Below are 22,007 nucleotides of genomic sequence, written 5' to 3' on the forward strand. Positions count from 1 at the left end.
TTCACGCCCTGTTAAGCTTTAGCCCCACCCATTCAGTATCGTTCACGCCCTGTTAAGCTTTAGCCCCACCCATTCAGTATCGTTCACCCCCTGTTAAGCTTTAGCCCCACCCATCTCGTTTCGCTCTCGGAGCGTTCAGAACCAACACTTGACTCTCTGGCTGATGATTGGTTTACCTCTGGATAACATGAAAACAGCCTAACCAGCTCTGAAGGCAAAAATGTCATTACGCTTTTTTGCCGACGTTTACTGACACCGGCAACAGGTGTTTAGCTTAAGACATGCACCTAGCTCGGTAAACAACGAACCTAGCTAGGTAAACAACGAACCTAGCTAGGTAAACAACAAATCTATCTAGGTAAACAACAAACCTAGCTCGGTAAACAACGAACCTAGCTAGGTAAACAACGAACCTAGCTAGGTAAACAACAAATCGATCTAGGTAAACAACAAACCTAGCTAGGTAAACAACGAACCTAGCTAGGTAAACAACGAACCTAGCTAGGTAAACAACAAATCTAGCTAGGTAAACAACGAAACTAGCTAGGTAAACAACAAACCTAGCTAGGTAAACAACGAACCTAGCTAGGTAAACAACAAATCTATCTAGGTAAACAACAAACCTAGCTAGGTAAACAACGAACCTAGCTAGGTAAACAACAAACCTAGCTAGGTAAACAACGAAACTAGCTAGGTAAACAACAAACCTAGCTAGGTAAACAACGAACCTAGCTAGGTAAACAACAAATCTATCTAGGTAAACAACAAACCTAGCTAGGTAAACAACGAACCTAGCTAGGTAAACAACAAATCGATCTAGGTAAACAACAAACCTAGCTAGGTAAACAACGAACCTAGCTAGGTAAACAACGAACCTAGCTAGGTAAACAACTAACCTAGCTAGGTAAACAACGAACCTAGCTAGGTTAACAACAAATCTATTTGGGTAAACAACAAACCTAGCTCGGTAAACAACGAACCTAGCTAGGTAAACAACGAACCTAGCTAGGTAAACAACAAATCTATCTAGGTAAACAACAAACCTAGCTCGGTAAACGACGAACCTATCTAGGTAAACAACAAACCTAGCTAGGTAAACAACGAACCTAGCTAGGTAAATAACGAACCTAGCTAGCTAAACAACGAACCTAGCTAGGTAAACAACATGTAGGATCACACACGTCACATAACATTAGCTAAAGAGCCAGCCAGCTAACGTTGGCTAGTTAAACAACAATGAACGTGTCATTACTACCTTGCATGAATCTGCTGGGAGCTAACCAAACAAGTTCAATGTTAGCTAGCTAACATTAGGCTCTGACTAGCAAAGTAAACGGCTCTGGGATACGAATAATAACGTCATACATGTAACGCTGTCTAGCTAGCTAGCTAACAGTACATTTTAGCTTAAATTAAACTACTTTCTGTCAAAATGTAAAATGTGTAATATCTGAAAATGTAGCTAGCTAATGCTAGACTATCTAACCTGTATACATCATCATGCATGATGGACGCGTCTCCCTGTCATCAGGGATGCCATGCCACTGCTGCCCTTTGTTTGAAGATGTAATCCAGAGACAGGTGTTCTCTCCATCTCTTTAGCTATCATACTCTAATTCCACTGATTTCAAAACTTGATCCTCCAGAAAGTGGAGAGCAACACTTATGCAGCTCCACTACAAGTCAAATCAAATTTATTTATATAGCCCTTTGTACATCAGCTGATATCTCAAAGTGCTGTACAGAAACCCAGCCTAAAACTCCAAACAGCAAGCAATGCAGGTGTAGAAGCACAGTGGCTAGGAAAAACTCCCTAGAAAGGCCAAAACCTAGGAAGAAACCTAGAGAGGAACCAGGCTATGTGGGGTGCCAGTCCTCTTCTGGCTGTGCCGGGTGGAGATTATAACAGAACATGGCCAAGATGTTCAAATGTTCATAAATGACCAGCATGGTCGTATAATAATAAGGCAGAACAGTTGAAACTGGAGCAGCAGCACGGCCAGGTGGACTGGGGACAGCAAGGAGTCATCATGTCAGGTAGTCCTGAGGCATTTAAAAAAAAAGCTGCGTTCTACAGGATTACCAACAGTCTGACCAGCTCCAATAGACAGAAGCCTTCAATATGGCAGACCAATCCGAACCCCTCTCTCACCATGTCCAGCCCATTCATCATCTCAGCCAATCATGGCTGGTGGGAAGGTTGTTGACTTTCTGTGGCTTAACCAACAAGGCTCCTAATTTAATAATTGTATTCGTATTTACAGATGGCATACAAGTTTGTTATTAAGACACATGAAAGTTCACATGTTCCAGAAGGCATTTCTGCCAAAAAACAAAAACAATAAAAATATAAACTGTTACATTGGCTCTCCAGTGATGTATTGACTTCCGACATACGACTAGTTTCCTGAAATGGGTCACATTCGTGTGCCAGATTGATCAACACACATCCGATATCAGGTGGAGAGGTGAGGAGTGATATATGCTAATTAGGAATGAGAGGGATGATTAGGTGGCCATGATGATAATTTTGTCATGACACCAGGGTTAAAATCCCTACTCTTAGGATAAATGCCATGGGATTTTTAATGACAACAGAGTCAGGACACCCATTTAACGTCCCATCCCAAAAAACATCAGCGAAATGTTCCCTTCAATGCGCTGGGATTCTACAGTAGTTAGAGATTCTACAGTAGTTAGAGTTTCTACAGTAGTTAGAACTTCTACTGTAGTTAGAGATTATACAGTAGTTAGAGGTTCTACAGTAGTTAGAGATTCTACAGTAGTTAACACTTCTACTGTAGTTACATATTCTACAGTAGTTAGAGATTCTACAGTAGTTAGAGATACTACAGTAGTTAGAACTTCTACAGTAGTTGGAGATCCTACAGTAGTTAGAGATTCTACAGTAGTTAGATTCTACAGAACTAGAGATTAGAGATTCTACAGTAGTTAGATTCTACAGAACTAGATATTAGAGATTCTACAGTAGTTAACACTTCTAATGTAGTTAGATATTCTACTGTAGTTAACACTTCTACAGTAGTTAGAGATTCTACAGTAGTCAACACTTCTACTGTAGTTAGATATTCTACACTAGTTAACATCTATTGTAGTTAGATATTCTACAGTAGGTAACACTTCTACTGTAGTTAGACATTGTAGAGTAGTTAGAGATTCTACAGTAGTTAGAGATTCTACAGTAGTTAGAACTTCTATGGTAGTTAGAGATCCTACGGTAGTTAGATTTTACATGCTAGTTACAGCTTCTACAGTAGTTAGAGATTCTATGTAGTTAGAGATTCTACAGTAGTTAAAAATTCTACTGTAGTTAGAGATTCTACGGTATTTGGAGCTTCTACGGTAGTTAGAGATTATACTGTAGTTAAAACTTCTACTGTAGTTAGAGCTTCTACGGTAGTTAGAGCTTCTATGGAAGTTAGAGATTCTACAGTAGTTAGAGAGATGAACCCAAAGCAACAGATTGGAAGTGTAGTGGGAAGGAGAGAGGAGAACAACTAACACAAAGCAACAGATTGGAAGTGTAGTGGGAAGGAGAGAGGAGAATGACTAACACAAAGCAGCAGATTGGAAGTGTAGTGGGAAGGAGAGAGGAGAACAACTAACACAAAGCAACAGATTGGAAGTGTAGTGGGAAGGAGAGAGGAGAATGACTAACACAAAGCAGCAGATTGGAAGTGTAGTGGGAAGGAGAGAGGAGCGAGACTAACACAAAGCAGCAGATTGGAAGTGTAGTGGGAAGGAGAGAGGAGAATGACTAACACAAAGCAGCAGATTGGAAGTGTAGTGGGAAGGAGAGAGGAGCGAGACGAACACAAAGCAGCAGATTGGAAGTGTAGTGGGAAGGAGAGAGGAGCGAGACTAACACAAAGCAGCAGATTGGAAGTGTAGTGGGAAGCAGAGAGGAGCGAGACTAACACGAAACAGCTACAATATCAAACAGTGGCGGCAACACACATGCTCACTATCACACAGACACTAATGCACATACACAAACACTCCCCAGTTTCTTACCTTCGAAAGTGCGTGCAGCGTCCACTAGGTGTGACCAGTCGAGTCCGGAGGCGGAGTCAGGGAGGGGCATGAGACCAGGGTCGTTGAACTTTGACCTGTCAGCCAGCGAGCCGTCAGAGAACCAGAACTCATCTCGAGAGAGAGAGGGAGAGAAGACAGGCAGGTCAATGACCAGCACACACATGGTCTTTGACTTCAGGAAATTTTTTGATTAATCCAAATGAATTAATCTCTAGCACAGAACCAGAGAAAATGTCTAACAGGCCTTCCTGGAGAAGGCCCTTATAACCAATAACAGGAACAACTGTTGTGTCAACAAGTTCACTAAATCTTGTAAGAAAGACCAAACAAGACCCAGTGTCCTTGGCTAGGAGACCTCCACAAGACCCTCTGTCCTTGGCTAGGAGCCGTACACAAGACCCTCTGTCCTTGGCTAGGAGCCGTACACAAGACCCAGTGTCCTTGGCTAGGAGCCGTACACAAGACCCAGTGTCCTTGGCTAGGAGCCCTCCACAAGACCCAGTGTCCTTGGCTAGGAGCCGTACACAAGACCCAGTGTCCTTGGCTAGGAGCCCTCCACAAGACCCAGTGTCCTTGGCTGGGAGACGTACCCAAGATCAAGTGAGCATTACAGCATCTCTCCTCTCTCCTCTGAATAAGCCGTCTGAAGGGTAATAAATGGCTTGTCTCACTGGATGTCTTCATGTCTCAATCAACAACCCCTTTCGTTCAATTCAATTTCAATTTAAGGGGCTTTATGCGTATGTTTACATTGCCAAAGCAAGTCAAAAAGAAAAACAATCCAAATTAAACATTACACTCATCAAGGGTCCAAAGGAATAGAGACATTTCAAATGTCATATTATGTCTATATTCAGTGTTGTAACGATGTGCAAATAGTTCAAGTACAAAAGGGAAAATAAACAACATAAATATGGGTTGTATTTACAATGATGTTTATTCTTCACTGGTTGCCCTTTTCTTGTGGCAACAGGTCACAAATCTTACTGCTGTGTGACATACTGTGGTATTTCACCAAAATCGGGTTTGTTTTCGAATTCTTTGTGGATCTGTGTAATCTGAGGGAAATATGTGTCTCTAATATGGTCATACATTTGGAAGGAGGTTAGGAAGTGCAGCTCAGTTTCCACCTCATTTTGTGGGCAGTGAGCACATAGCCTGTCTTCTCTTGAGAGCCATGTCTGCCTACGGCGGCCTTTCTCAATAGCAAGGCTATGCTCACTGAGTCTGTAAATAGTCAAAGCTTTCCTTAAATTTGGGTCAGTCACAGTGGTCAGGTATTCTGACACTGTGTACTCTCTGTTTAGGGCCAAATAACATTCAAGTTTGCTCATACTAGTTTTACTTTCCAATGTGTCAAGTAATTATCTTTTTGTTTTCTCGTGATTTGGTTGGGTCTAATTGTGCTGCTGTCCTGGGGCTCTGTGGGGTCAGTTTGTGTTTGTGAACAGAGCCCCAGGACCAGCCTGCTTCGGGGACTCTAAGCAATATGTGTCTATGTTCATCTCTCTGTAGGGGATGGATTTGTTATGGAAGGTTTGGGAATTACTTCCTTTTAGGTGTTTGTAGAATTTAACGACTCATTTCTGGATTTTGATAATCAGCAGGTATCGGTCTAATTTTGCTCTGCATTCATTATTTGGTGTTTTAGGTTGTACTCTCCCTCCCTATCCTTTCACTTCCACAATTCCACTGCCTTTCTCTCTCTCCCTCTCTCTCTCTCTCTCTCTTCCCTCCTCTCCTCTCCTCTCCTCTCCTCTCCTCTCCTCTCCTCTCCTCTCCTCTCCTCTCCTCTCCTCTCCTCTCCTCTCCTCTCCTCTCTCTCTCTCTCTCTCCTCTCTCTCTCTCTCTTCCCTTCTCTCCTCTCTCTCTTTCCCTTCCCTCTCTCTCTCTCTCTCTTCCCTCCTCTCCTCTCTCTTCCTCTCTCTCTCTCTCTCTCTCCTCTCTCTCTTCTCTCTTCTCTTCTATCCTCTCCTCTCTCTCTCTTCCCTTCTCTCCTCTCTCCCCTTCTCTCCTCTCTCCCCTTCTCTCCTCTCTCTCTCTCTCTGTCTCTCTCTCTTCCCTCCTCTCTCTCCTTGGTCACTATCTCTCCCTCTCCCTCCCTATCTCTTTGTCTCTCTCTCTTGCTTGCTCTCTCCCTCTCTTTCAGCACTCTCCTTGACAGACAGGGAATGCAATATAAAGGCTCTTATTTCACAGAGAAGACTTTGAAAATGACAGGAGAGGGAGAGAGGGGAGAGCGAGCAAGAGAGTGAGAGAGAGAGATAATTCCCTCCCTCCAATTTGAGTCTCTCAGACTCAGAGTGATCAACTATTTACCAAATTGGTAGGTTTTAGTGTGGAGGAGAAAGATAGAGAGAAGAGAGAGCTCGTAACAGCTACCCTTCACAACAATCAGGCATCCATCAGGCATGACAGTTACGAGAAGGCAACAGGAAAAGAGACAGCTAAGAGCGTTAAGAGAGAGGAACCAGCTAAGAAGGTTAAGAGAGAAAAAACAGCTAAGAAGGTTAAGAGAGAAGAACCAGCTAAGAGGGCAAAGAGAGAAGAACCAGCTAAGAGGATGAAGAGAGAAGGACCAGCTAAGAAGGTTAAGAGAGAAGAACCAACTAAGAAGGTTAAGAGAGAAGAACCAGCTAAGAAGGTTAAGAGAGAAGAACCAGCTAAGAAGGTTAAGAGAGAAGAACCAGCTAAGAGGATGAAGAGAGAAGAACCAGCTAAGAAGGTTAAGAGAGAAGAACCAACTAAGAGGGCAAAGAGAGAAGAACCAGCTAAGAGGATGAACAGCAGCACTTCAAAGACATTCTCTTTATATCAACAGAGCACTGAATACCAATATGGAAATTAAACTGAGGAAGGGAGAGGAGAGACAGACAGGGTCTGACAGGTGAACAGGACATTCTGTGTGACTGACAGTATAGCTGTCCTAATGAGGATTGAGCATGTTCATGTCAGAGACCTCCTCCTCTCAGCCGGTCAGTCTAGACTAGTGAGGACACAGCTCTCCAAATCATGCATCTCAGTGTGAGTGCCTCAAGCGTTCAGTCTCAGTGAACATTAGCTGGTTGTGACAGGTCTTAATGCACCTTAATGACAGACACATTTCCATTGTATGTCTGGATGTGTTTGTGCAATACTTACTCCTGAGGTTGGAGACCCCCTGTCCTGGCATGCGTGGTGGCAGGGTGGCGTGATAGGGTGGAGTGGTGGAGAACAGGATGTCATTGGGCAGCGCCTGGTCCAGCATGGAGCTATGGGAGGAGGCGTAGGACGAGCCCTTTCTGTTGCTGCTACACACACTCTCGTCTGATAGGGTACGGTACAGGGAGCGCCGTGGTGATAGGCTGCCCGTCGCAGACATCTGGAGGGGGGAACAGAACACATCAACACACATTCACAACAAGAGCAGATGACAATCTGCCCCTTCCCAGCTAACAATGAATTCCCATAAATGTATAGAACGTTCCCTCATTAGATTATTAACTAAGGTTTTCATAGGAATGTTCCCCTGATGTACAAGAAATGTTTCCAAGAGACAATTACCTTAATGTCAAATAGGACTTACCCAGAATGTGGTTACCATGTTCTCAGAATGTGGTTACCATGTTCTCAGAATGTGGTTACCATGTTCTCAGAATGTGGTTACCATGCTCTCAGAATGTGGTTACCATGTTCTCAGAATGTGGTTACCATGCTCTCAGAATGTGGTTACCATGTTCTCAGAATGTGGTTACCATGCTCTCAGAATGTGGTTACCATGCTCTCAGAATGTGGTTACCATGCTCTCAGAATGTGGTTACCATGTTCTCAGAATGTGGTTACCATGCTCTCAGAATGTGGTTACCATGCTCTCAGAATGTGGTTACCATGTTCTCAGAATGTGGTTACCATGTTCTCAGAATGTAAGCTCTGGGGCTGGCCACCATCCCCCCCCACCACCCCCCACCATCCCCCACCCCACCATCCCCCACCCCACCCCCCCCCCACACACACACACACACAGACAGTTCCCGAGAGCTGCCATCCATTCCCCACCCCCAAGCAATACCAGTAAAACGTTTGCATAATTGAAACTTTTAGAGACAGGATTAGTGCTTTTATATTTAATAATCTCAACCCACACAGTGCATATTCATTATATAGATAGGCATGCTTTATCTTGTCTGGTTTATCATCCCAGATAAAATGAAGAAAATACATTTGCTCATATGATTTGAAAAATAAATCATCAGGAGTAGGCAGCGCCATAAGTGAGTAAAGTGAGATATGACTAAGGAGTTAATCAGTGTAATTGTTCCATAAATAGACAGGTATTTACCTCTCCATGGTTGCAGGATAATGTCGATTTTTACCAGGATTCTATTGAAAATAATTGTGGAGAGCGAAATGAATGCATGTTTACTTCACCGCCCATTTTATAGGTAAACTGCATCGTAATGGAATGGTTGTATTTTTTAAAGATCTAATATTGAATATTGTATACTTAATTAGGTTTTAGTCCAGAAAAATTAGCTAGATCTTGCAGAGATATTGCAGAGATCTAACTTGCGGACTTAATATAAATATTGAGTCATCAGCATACATGGAAATCTTTGTTTATAAGCCTTGGATTTCTAATCCTCTAATGTTGTTATTGGATCTGATTTTAATAGCTAGCATTTCGATGGCCATAACGAATAGCTATGGTAACAGCGGACACCCTTGTTTAACTCCTCTTGACAATTCAAAACTCTCTGAGAAGTAGCTACTATTTATTATTAATCCAGGACTTCCAGTATTACTTTATCATAGTTCTTTTCAAAATCCATTATTTTTATTTTACCTTTATTTAACTAGGCAAGTCAGTTAAGAACAAATTCTTATTTTCAATGATGGCCTAGGAACAGTGGGTTAACTGCCTGATCAGGGGCAGAATGACATAATTGTACCTTTTCTGTTTAGTGTCTGTTCCTGACAGAACTGTTCGCTTTCGTTTTCCCTTTGTTATTTTGTTTGAGTGGTTTTTGATCATCAAAATCATGAACACTTTCCACGCTGCTCTAATAGGATAGTATAATAAGGTAGTATAATAGGGTAGTCTAATAGGGTATCTAATAGGATAGTCTAATAACGTAGTCTAATAGGATAGTCTAATAGGGTAGTCTAATAGGGTATATAATATGGTATCTAATAGGGTAGTTTAATAGGGTATCTATTAGGATAGTCTAATAAGGGAGTCTAGTAGGATAGTCTAATAGGATAGTCTAATAGGGTAGTTTAATAGGGTATCTAATAGGATAGTATAAAAAGGGAAGTCTAATAGGGTAGTCTAATGGGGTATCTAATAGGATAGTCTAATAGGATAGTCTAATAGGGTAGTCTAATAGGAGAATATGATAGGATAGTCTAATAGGGTAGTCTAATAGGGTAGTCTAATAGGATAGTCTAATAGGGTAGTCTAATAGGATAGTCTAATAGGATAGTCTAATATCTTAGTTTAATAGGGTATCTAATAGGATAGTCTAATAAGGTAGTCTAATAGGGTATCTAATAGGATAGTCTAATAGGATAGTCTAATAAGGTAGTCTAATATGATAGTTTAATAGCATAGTTTAATAGGGTAGTCTAATAAGGTTGTCTAATAGGAAAAGTTTAATAGGGTAGTCTAATAGGGTAGTTTAATAGGGTATCTAATAGGATTGTATAATAAGGTAGTCTAATAGGGTATCTAATAGGATAGTCTAATAAGGTAGTCTAATAGGATAGTCTAATAGGATAGTCTAATAAGGTAGTCTAATAGGATAGTATAATAGGGTAGTCTAATAGGGTAGTTTGATAGGGTATCTAATAGGATAGTCTAATAAGGTAGTCTAATAGGGTAGTCTAATAGGATAGTCTAAAAGGACAGTCTAATAGGGTAGTCTAATAAGGTAGTCTAATAGGATAGTCTAATAGGGTAGTCTAATAGGGTAGTTTAAAGGGGTATCTAATAGGATAGTATAATAAGATAGTATAATATTGTAGTCTAATAGGATAGTCTAATAGTGTAGTCTAATAGGGTAGTTTAAAAGGGTATCTAATAGGATAGTATAATAAGGTAGTCTCATAGGGTAGTCTAATAGGGTATCTGATAGGGTAGTCTAATAAGGTAGTCTAATAGGGTAGTCTAATAGGATAGTCTAAAAGGATAGTCTAATAGGATAGTCTAATATGGTAGTCTAATAAGGTAGTCTAATAAGGATAGTCTAATAGGGTAGTCTAATAGGGTATCTAATAGGATAGTAGAATAAGGTAGTCTCATAGGGTAGTCTAATAGGGTATCTAATAGGATAGTCTAATAAGGTAGTCTAATAGGATAGTCTAATAGGGTGGTCTAATAGGGTATATAATAAGGTGTCTAATAGGGTAGTTTAATAGGATAGTCTAATAGGGTAGTCTAATAGGGTAGTCTAATAGGGTAGTCTAAAAGAATAGTCTAATAGGGTAGTCTAATAGGATAATCTGATAGGATAGTCTAATAGAGTAGTCTTATACGGTAGTCTAATAGGGTAGTCTAATAAGGTAGTCTAATAGGATAGTCTAATAAGGTAGTCTAATAGGATAGTCTAATAGGGTAGTCTAATAAGGTAGTCTAATAGGATAGTCTAATAGGATAGTCTAATATGTTAGTTTAATAGGGTATCTAATAGGATAGTCTAATAAGGTAGTCTAATAAGGTAGTCTTATGGGGTAGTCTAATAGGGTATCTAATAGGATTGTCTAATAAGGTAGTTGAAAAGGGTAGTCTAATAGGGTATCTAATAGGGTAGTCTAATAGGGTAGTCTAATAGGATAGCCTAATAGGGTAGTCTTATAGGGTAGTTTAACAGGATAGTCTAATAGGGTAGTATAATAGGGTAGTCTAATAGGATAATCTGATAGGGTAGTCGAATAGGGTTGTCTAATAGGGTAGTCTAATAGGGTAGTCTAATAGGGTATTCTAAAAGGATAGTCTAATTGGGTAGTCTAAATGGATAGTCGAATAGGGTAGTCTAATAAGGTAGTCTAATAGGACAGTCTAATAGGATAGTCTAATAGGGTAGTCTAATAGGCTCAGTCTAATAGCTCAGTTGGGTGTGAAAAATACCCCCATTTCTTTTACAGTTTAGACTACTGATAGATGCTGTGGTCAGTCAGAGTTGAGTCCTATTGTAAAGTGTAGCCTAATGGCTATAACTCAGCCCTATGCTGTTCCAGCTTCTGTTGCCTATTTGAGTGCTTACTAAATATCTTCAGCAAACGCAAAATGTTGGATAAAGACATTTCACTAATCCGGCTGTTTTTCAATTTTGCTATGGGTATTACAATTGAATTTGAATGAACTGAATGATGAGTATGAAGAAGACAGTGATCTTCCTCCGTCTCGCACACCAAAATAAATATATGCTTTTTTTCTACTTCGTCAGAAGAAGCTGGATCATATACCACACAGTTTTGGTTCATCAACGTCTTTATGCTTTCGTTGATAAAATAATGATACAGAATACAAAATACAGATGTTTATTTCAACTACATCATTGAAGGCAGACCAGCAGAAAGATAAACATTCTCTGAGGACAAAGATACGGGCGACAGCTGATGCATTGGTCCAGAGCCACGCGGTATTGACGGCTGAGAATGACACGTTGAAGAGGGCGAGGAACGAGATGGAGTCACAATCCATGCCAGGCACACCTGTGAGCTGTGAAACTCCACCTCCGACAGGCAGAGGCAACATACGTGGCGGGTTCGTCAGGTTGTCGGTTCACCCTGATATTTCCATTCCTCTTCTGACACCAGAACTTGACGAACTGCTCACCAGGCAAAGCAAGGGCCGTCCGGATCATTATGCTGTTCTGCTATTCCATGGATGTGTAACCGAAGAGAGATACCATGAGTGGAAACAGAATGCCAACTGGGATGGATCCCGAGGCGAATGTGGCTTAGCAGTGAACCTCCGGGTGTTCATCATTAATGCCGTGTCTCAGAAGATTCTGTCCATGACTGATACAACCAGCAAAAGCATTAAAGACAGAGTTCATGATCTCTCCCTCATGTAAGGAATTAGGCACTTTACTATGTTTACTATGTAGGTTACAGTAAACATCTCATTGTCCTGTTTTTTTGTCAGACTCCACAGTAGCCTAATAAACAATTGCATTATAAATCAGTTATATTTTCATCAAATTCAATAATATATTTGTACCACTATAAATGCTGTGTTTTTCTTTTTAGAATATAGAGGCATTTTGAAAACATGTTTTCAAACGCTTGTTTTTCCCAAGTGTAGCAGGTTGTGAACTCTGCAAACGTTTCCACTCCGATAATGAGGTAAATGACTGTAATTAATACGTTCACTCAATACATTGTAATACAAAAGAGGAAACCCACCCATAGTGGGCTATTAGCAGGACAATAGACTCCAAGAAAGAGATCAAGAAGGGGGGTAGGAGGAGCCTTGTATTTAAAGACACAGTAGTCTAATAAACATATACATTTTCAATTTGTAAAACAAATATTCTAATTCAATAACATATTTCTACCACTGCCAGAAGAGGACTGGCCACCACACATAGCCTGGTTCCTCTCTAGGTTTCTTCCTAGGTTCCCAGACTTTGTAGGGTGTTTTTCCTAGCCACTGTGCTTCTACACCTGCATTGCTTGCTGTTTGGGGTTTTAGGCTGCGTTTCTGTACAGCACTTTGAGATATCAGCTGATGTACGAAGGGCTATATAAATACATTTGATTTGATTCACTGTAGATGCTGTGTTTTTGTTTGATTGCTATAAAAACAGATTAAAAAATTAGAATAACATTTTCACATATTTTGAATTAATTCCTGCATTCAATTGCTTTAACCAACACGTTGCAGTTTATTATTGCTTAATTATTCAAGTCTCCTTTTCTTGGAATAGAATCACACTTCTCTGTGCTGGAGTTATTTTAAGAATACAAAAGAAGCGGTCCACCCTTGATGGGCAACAGGACTGTCACGTTGAAATGAGCGGACCCAAGGCGCAGCGTACATAGAGTTCCACATGTTTATTCAAATGAAACTCACCAACAAACACAATAAAAAGCAAACGAGACGTAACGACTAGTGCTCACAGGCACTACACAAAAACAAGATCCCACAAACTAAAGGTGGAAAAAAGTCTGCCTAAGTATGATCCCCAATCAGAGACAACGATAGACAACTGCCTCTGATTGGGAACCATACCCGGCCAACAAAGAAATAGAAAGACTAGAATGCCCACCCAAATCACACTCTGACCTAACCAAATAGAGAAATAAAAAGGCTCTCTAAGGTCAGGGCATGACAAGGACAATTGTCACACCCTGGCCATAGAGAGGCTTTTATTCTCTATTTTGGTTAGGCCAGCGTGTGACTAGGGTGGGCATTCTAGTTTCTTTATTTCTATGTTTTGGCTGGGTATGGTTTTCAATCAGGGAAAGCTGTCTATCGTTGTCTCTGATTGGGGATCATACTTAGGCCGCCTTTTTTCCATTGTATTTTGTGGGTAGTTATCTTTGTTAGTGGCACTATAGACCTAGTAAGCTTCATTTCTTTGTTGTGTGGAAATGTTAGGATTATTTTGCTCTTCACTCAGTCACTTATTTCGATATAATGAAAGGTGTCCCTCAAGGGTCAATATTGGAACCTGTTCTCTTTACTAATGATAATATTGGTCTGTGAAAACCTGTAACATTCACCTGTATGCAGACAACACCGTGATGCTATTATTCCTACAGCTGACCAGGCTGATTTAGAGCTGTGATTTTGTTGCCTTGCAGAAAGCCCTGTGGTTTAAAATTAGCACTTAATGCAGGAAAAAACGACATATGTTGTTTTTCTCATTTTCTTGCAAATGTTTCAAATGGATTACCCATGTATTCATTGGATGGTTCTCTCATCTCTTGGGTTTCAAATGGATTACCCATGTATTCATTGGATGGTTCTCTCATCTCTTGGGTTTTAAATGGATTACCCATGTATTCATTGGATGGTTCTCTCATCTCTTGGGTTTTAAATGGATTACCCATGTATTCATTGGATGGTTCTCTCATCTCTTGGGTTTTAAATGGATTACCCATGTATTCATTGGATGGTTCTCTCATCTCTTGGGTTTTAAATATCTGGGCTTTTGGACGAAAATCTAACGCTTAAAAACATACAGACATAGATTTTCCTGCCAGCTCTGAACTATGGTGCCTCCATTTATCAGAGTGCAGCAGCCAAACTGAAAAAACATTTGGATTCAGCCTTTCGCTTTATCACAGGTGACAGGTTTAATACTCATCATATTGTATCAGAACGTCGAAGGAACCTCACCAAAGTCCCATAGATCACTTCATTCCTCCCTTTTCGTTTACAACGATAAGCTGCACAAGCTTCCAACATATCTCAATTCACTTTTAATAAAGTAAAAAAATATAAGGCACCAAATACGTTAGCAGGGATGGTTGAAGTCCCTCTAGTCTCAACTGGGTAAATCCTCCTTCAGTTTAAATGAATAATCTGCAGAACTCCCAGCATCTAAACTGCAAGGGCAGTCTAATGTTGAATTTGTTAAATTAAAATGTAACTTGTTCTGATTAAATGTACACATGTCAAACCTGGGACAACTATAGTTTTAACTATGCTTTGTGGAAAGTAACTATTTTTCTGGGGTAACAAATGCTTTCTTGGGAGGTTGGGGAGTAACGGATTACAAAAAAACTGTAACTGTAATCTGTTACTTTACTAGCATAAATATTGTAATCAGATTACAGATATTTTGAAGGAATAGATGATTACTTCTAGGATTCATTTTAAATTCTGAATGGATGTTTGCCAAATTTGACACCTTTCTGTTTTCTCAATGATATTTAAATCAAGATTGAAAAAAAAGCGAAAGTTTAAGTTTGTGTGCAAAACTGTCATCAAGGCTGGCTACTTTGAAGAATCTAAAATCTAAAATATTTTTTTTGATTTGTTTAACACTTTTTTGGATAGGCAAGTCAGATAAAGAACAAATTCTCATTGTCAATGACAGCCCAGGAACAGTGGGTTACTAACTGCCTTGTTCAGGAAGAACAGATTTTTAACCTTTCGGTTACTAGTCCAACGCTCTAACAACTAGGCTACCTGCCGCCCCTAATGATCATGCTGTTTATTCAGCTTCTTGATATGCCACACCTGTCAGGTGGATGAATTATCTTGGCAAAGGAGAGATGCTCACTAACAGGAATGTAAACAAATTTGTGCACAACATTTGAAAGAAATACACTTTTTGTTATTTGGATCATTTCTGGAATCTTTCATTTCAGCTCATGAAACATGGGACCAACACTTTACATGTTCTGTTTATATTTTTACAAAGTGTAATATATATTTATATTTAAGTATATTAAGGAATCAGTGTGTTAGTGTAATCTTGGCCCAGTACATACCTCAACACATTATTTTCATATGTTCATCCTTTAATGTATTTTAGGGGCAATGTTTCATTTAATTTGTATACCCCCAAGTATAACCCACAAAGACCATCTTCATGTTCTCAACATGCACCATTTCATGGGTGTTAGGATTGCTGTCCTGTCCTGTAGTTCACTGGTGCTACCCTATAGTTCACTGGTGCTACCCTGTAGTTCACTGGTTCTACCCTGTAGTTCACTGGTGCTACCCTGTAATTCACTGGATCTACCCTGTAGTTCACTGGTGCTACCCTGTAGTTCACTGGTGCTACCCTGTAGTTCACTGGTGCTACCCTGTAATTCACTGGTGCCACCCTGTAGTTCACTGGTGCTACCCTATAGTTCGCTGGTGCTACCCTGTAGTTCACTGGTTCTACCCTGTAGTTCACTGGTGCTACCCTGTAGTTCACTGGTGCTACCCTGTAATTCACTGGTGCTACCCTGTAGTTCACTGGTGCTACCCTGTAGTTCAATGGTGCTACCCTGTAGTTCACTGGTGCTACCCTGTAGTTCACTGGTGCTACCCTATAGTTCACTGGTGCTACCCTGTAGGGTGTAGCCTGATGGCTTCAGCATCTGACAGAGGGTGTAGCCTGATCCTCAGCTTCTTTGAAAGCAACAACTGTAAGCCTTCGGTTGTAGCTGCGAGCCTAACACTTCTGGGTCATATTCCCCTGTTGTTGGATCTGCCACTGCCATCTCAGCGTAGGCTTTTTGGTCTGGAGGCTGAGCCAACAGTCGCTCTAGAGGACCCTTCAGTTTTCTTCCCAGAGCGACCCCGACAGGAGAGAAGCCTGTGCTCTCATGGTAGGCAATTTTGATGGAAAAACATAATGCTCCCAAACACAGATCCCAGTTCTGGTGATTAGCCTTGACGTAAGAGTCTAACATCATCTTTAGGTTCTGGCTAACCCTCTCCATAATGTTGGTTTGGGTGTGATAGCTGGTGGTAAGTTTCTGAACTACCCCCCAATGCTTGCAGAGCTCCTTCAGCAGCTGACTTGTGAACTGCGGCCCCCAGTCAGATAGGAGGAACGTTGGGGTTCCCCATCAAAGGAAGATCTCCTGCCTGAGTATGTTAAGGTAGTCTAATAGGAAGTACTATCTTGGGAGTCTTGGCATCCTGCAGCAGGAAGTGTTCAACACTTTGAACATTAGTCTACAGTGACAAGCAGGTAACTGTTGTCCTTTTGGCTTCTTGGGAAAGGTCCCATCAAATCTACTCCCAGCATCTCATCCAGTTCCCTCCAGGAGTGGACTGGAGGAGCCCGGCTGCTTTCCAACACACAGTACTGCTGGCTGACAGGGCAGTTCTTTGTGTATGCTCATACTTCATTTCTGACTTCGGGCCAGTAAGCTACATCTAGCAGCCACAACAATATCTTCAGCCGTCCCATGTGCCCCCAGAGGACTATCATGGAACTACTCCAAGAATGGCATACAGAGCTTTTGGGGCACAAACAGCTGTAACTTATGGCCAACACTCTGTCCTGGTATCTGTCTGAACAGGAGGTCTCTAGGACAGGTATTCAACACTCTGTCCTGGTATCTGTCTGAACAGGAGGTCTCTAGGACAGGTATTCAACACTCTGTCCTGGTATCTGTCTGAACAGGAGGTCTCTAGGACAGGTATTCAACACTCTGTCCTGGTATCTGTCTGAACAGGAGGTCTCTAGGACAGGTAATCCTAAACTGGGATACGCCAAGTAAAAATGAGATTTTTCAAATTTATATATATAATTTTTAAAAATCCCCCCACATTTTCAAACAGTCCATTTACATTTTCCAATGGGGCTATACATTTGGGTGACTTTTTTTCTCTCGTCTGAGTAGCCTCATTTCACCGCAAAAAATAAAATTAAACCATCTAGTGTTCAGCGAAATAACAACAAAATGTCAAATACAGGTAGCCTAGTCAAATAATTAACATGTAATCACATTAACCGTTACTCTCTCATGGGAATTCCACTAACGCTCCGTATGTAGCAAAACGTAGCTGCTGCTCATTCCATTTGCTCGAAAATTGTCCGAAAATTGTCCATAAAGACACATACAGTGATTCCTCCTTTAAAAGTTGCGAGCTTACACCGCGAGAGCTACCCAACGTCACGGCTTCATTGCTCCAGACCACCACAAGGGGGAGATAGAGCACTCATATCATTATGCATTTGGTTTTTATATGACCAATCATATCGGGTGGTTCCAAAGACGAATTTGACGCGAGCCACCCATCCCTGGTGACTTTCTTCAGCAAAGATGGCTGACAAATCATTACAGTGGAAGCAAATGTAAGTAATTATAACATTATAACGAGTGGAGCAAAAAATGTACAATTGAGAGGAATATGTTAGTTAATATAGTGACAATTTTTTCGCATTAAGTTAATTTATGAAAATCGCTATTTAGCAAGTTTGTTTCCAGTCATATCCAATACCAGGTGTATCAAACTCCATTACTTTACAGTCATATCCAATACCAGGTGTATCAAACTCCATTACTTTACAGTCATATCCAATACCAGGTGTATCAAACTCCATTACTTTACAGTCATATCCAATACCAGGTGTATCAAACTCCATTACTTTACAGTCATATCCAATACCAGGTGTATCAAACTCCATTACTTTACAGTCATATCCAATACCAGGTGTATCAAACTCCATTACTTTACAGTCATATCCAATACCAGGTGTATCAAACTCCATTACATTACAGTCATATCCAATACCAGGTGTATTAAACTCCATTACTTTACAGTCATATCCAATACCAGGTGTATCAAACTCCATTACTTTACAGTCATATCCAATACCAGGTGTATCAAACTCCATTACTTTACAGTCATATCCAATACCAGGTGTATTAAACTCCCTTCTGTGAATGCTGCTGTGTTTTCATGTTTGTATTACAATCAAACACTTCAACAGTGTTTACCACTCCTGCTCCTGGGACATCAATGATTACACATTGTAACTATGCAATAGACTAGAAACATGATATAAGTAAAGGATGATTTGTAATTCATATATACAGAATAAAAACAGTATATCCTGCCAGCACGCTCACAAGCGTGCTGGCATGAATGACGTGAATGACGTGGCATGCTGGCATGAATGACGTGTGGAAAAGAGCGAGGAAAGAGATGGGAGTAACAATCCAGGCTATTTGCTCTGAGACCGGCATAATAATGTAATGAAACAAGCAGGGAGCAGGTTCTGAAGCCTCAACATTCTAGGCCAAAGTTCAGCATGCTGTGCCCAAATGTATTAATTGGGGTTAGGGCCGATTGTGGCTAAAAACACTTTATCAATTGGAATCTTTAATGTGGAAAAGGGAAAAAGTGTTATTATTAGTTTATTACCAGCCTAGCAGGATGGGCTATTAGCTGAACAATAGACTATTCAATCTTTACCAGCCTAGCAGGATGGGCTATTAGCTGAACAACAGACTATTCAATCTTTACCAGCCTAGCAGGATGGGCTATTAGCTGAACAACAGACTATTCAATCTTTACCAGCCTAGCAGGATGGGCTATTAGCTGAACAACAGACAATTCAATCTTTTCTAAAGAATTGTCTAATAGCCGAGCTAAGGGTGACCCCCCCAACTTGAGCTAGGTGTGAACCCCCAAAGCTAGGTGTCCTCTCCTCCAACTTGAGCTAGAGGTGAACCCCCCAACTTGAGAAGAGTTGTGAACCCACCCCCAACTTGAGCTAGGTGTGAACCCTCCCCCAACTTGAGCTAGGGGTGAACCCTCTCCCCTCCAACTTGAGCTAGAGGTGAACTCACCCCCAACTTGAGCTAGAGGTGAACCCACCCCCCAACTTGAGCTAGGTGTGAACCCCTCCCCCAACTTGAGCTAGAGGTGAACCCCCCAACTTGAGCTATGTGTGAACCCCCCAACTTGAGCTAGAGGTGAACCCCCTCCCCCCCCAACTTGAACTAGGGTGAACCCACCCCCCCAACTTGAGATAGGTGTGAACCCCCCCAACTTGAGCTAGGTGTGAACCCTCTCCCAACCTCCAACTTGAGCTAGAGGTGAACCCCCCCAACTTGAGCTAGGTGTGAACCCTCTCCCCTCCAACTTGAGCTACCACCCCAACTTGGCTAGAGGTGAACCCACCCCAACTTGAGCTAGAGGTGAACCCCCCTTGAGCTAGGTGTGAACCCCCCAACTTGAGCTAGAGGTGAACCCTCCCCCAACTTGAGCTAGAGGTGAACCCCCCCTTGAGCTACGTGTGAACCCTCTCCCCTCCAACTTGAGCTAGAGGTGAACTCACCCCCAACTTGAGCTAGAGGTGAACCCACCCCCAACTTGAGCTAGGTGTGAACCCCCCAACTTGAGCTAGGTGTGAACCCTCTCCCCTCGAACTTGAGCTAGAGGTGAACCCATAGTAGCAGGTGTAGTACTGTAGTACTGTAGCAGGTGTAGTACTGTAGTACGGTAGTACTGTAGCAGGTGTAGTACGGTAGTACTGTAGCAGGTGTAGTACTGTAGCAGGTGTAGTATTGTAGTACGGTAGTACTGTAGCAGGTGTAGCCCATAATGTAATAATAATCAATCATTTTTCTTTTTTTAACCATCTTACATATGAAACCTTATTTGTTAATTGAAAATTGTGAATAACTCACCACAGGTTAATGAGAAGGGTGTGATTGAAAGGATGCACAGAACTCTGCAATGTTGGGTTGTATTGGAGATAGTCTCAGTCTTAAAACTTCTTATGGTATATGGACGCTTGCGTCCCACTTGGCCAAAAGACAGGGAAAATACAGCGCGGCAAATTCAAATAAAATTATATAAAAATCTAACTTTCATTAAATCACACATGTAAGATACTCAATTAAAGCTACACTCGTTGTGAATCCAGCCAACCTGTCAGATTTTTAAAAGGCTTTTCGGCGAAAGCATAAGAAGCTATTATCTGATGATAGCACAACAGTAAACAAAGAAGGTAGCATATTCCAACCCTGCAGGCGCTACACAAAATGCAGAAATAAAATATAAATCATGCCTTACCTTTGACGAGCTTCTTTTGTTGGCACTCCAATATGTCCCATAAACATCACAATTGGTCCTTTTGTTCGATTAATTCCGTCCATATATATAAAAAATGTCAATATATTTAGCGCGTTTGATCCAGAAGAAAACAGCTTCCAAATTGCGCAACGTCACTACAAAATATTTCAAAAGTTGCCTGTAAACTTTGCCAAAACATTTCAAACTACTTTTGTAATACAACTTAAGCTATTTTTAAACGTTAATAATCGATCAAATTGAAGACAGGTCTATCTGTGTTCAATACAGGAAGACAACAAACCAAGCTACTTTCACGTCTTGCGCAGCTCTCAAGAGTGTTACGCAGTTCCTAGATGGCCCTACTTCTTCATTGCACAAATGAATAACATCAACCAAATTCTAAAGACTGGTGACATCCAGTGGAAGCGGTAGGAACTGAAAATAAGTTCCTAAGAAATATCATTTCCCAATGAGAAACTGAACAGACAGAGACCTCAAAAAGAAAATTCTGAACGGTTAGTCCTCTGGGTTTTGCCTGCCCCATAAGTTCTGTTATACTCACAGACATTATTCAAACAGTTTTAGAAACTTCATAGTGTTCTCTTTCCAAATCTACTAATAATATGCATATCTTATATTCTTGGCATGAGTAGCAGGAAGTTGAAATTGGTTACCCTATTTATCCAAAAGTGAAAATGCTGCCCCCTATACCTTAAATAATTTCCCACACACAGTGGTTTGTACTTAGTTTTCATGCTACTGAGGGCCGAGAATCCACTCTCACATAGGTACGTCGTTGCAAAGGGCATCAGTGTCTTAACAGAGTGATTTGCCAAGGCAGAATACTCTGAGCGCAGCCCAATCCAGAAATCTGGCAGTGGCTTCTGATTAAATTCAAATTTCACAGAACCGCTTGTTGCAATTTCAATGAGGCCCTCTTGTTTTTTTTATTTATATACAAAAACAACAACAAAGAGTTACACATGGAATAAACATACAGTCAATAACACAGAGAAACATTTATGTAAAGTGTGTGCAAATGTAGAAGAGTAGGGAGGTAGGCAATAACTAGGCCATGGAGGCGAAATGATTACAATTTAGCATGAACACTGGAGTGATAGATGATGATGTGCAAGAAGAGATATTGGGGTGCAAAAGAGCAAGAGGATAAATAGCAATATGAGGATGAGGTAGTAGGGTGGGCTATTTACAGATGGGCTGTGTACCAATACAGTAATTGGTAAGCTTCTCTGACAGCTGATGCTTAAAGTTAGTGAGGGAGATATAAGACTCCAGCTTCAGTGGTTTTTGCAATTAGTTCCAGTCATTGGCAGCAGAGAACTGGAAGGAAAGGCGACCAAAACAAGTTTGCTTTGGGGGTGACCAGTGAGATATACCTGCTGGAGCGCGTGCTACGGGTGGTTGCTGCTATGGTGACCAGTGAGCTGAGATATGGCGGGGCTTTAGCAAAGACTTA

At 41.1% G+C, this 22,007-nt stretch overlaps 1 protein-coding gene across 4 annotated transcripts in view; it reads right to left on the reverse strand.

Moving 5' to 3' along the window:
* Positions 1-22,007, reverse strand: part of LOC112238626 (signal-induced proliferation-associated 1-like protein 2) — a 341,137-nt gene that overhangs the window by 33,154 nt on the left and 285,976 nt on the right. For all 4 annotated transcript variants that reach the window (XM_042305703.1, XM_042305704.1, XM_042305702.1 and 1 more), the window contains 2 exons: positions 7,198-7,417; positions 4,036-4,167 (listed from right to left, as the gene is read on the reverse strand). In XM_042305703.1, the coding sequence (XP_042161637.1) occupies positions 4,036-4,167; positions 7,198-7,417 (352 nt within the window). The remainder of the gene's footprint in view (positions 1-4,035; positions 4,168-7,197; positions 7,418-22,007) is intronic.

Source organism: Oncorhynchus tshawytscha, linkage group LG24 (genome assembly GCF_018296145.1).
Source record: "Oncorhynchus tshawytscha isolate Ot180627B linkage group LG24, Otsh_v2.0, whole genome shotgun sequence".
Lineage (NCBI taxonomy): Eukaryota > Metazoa > Chordata > Actinopteri > Salmoniformes > Salmonidae > Oncorhynchus > Oncorhynchus tshawytscha.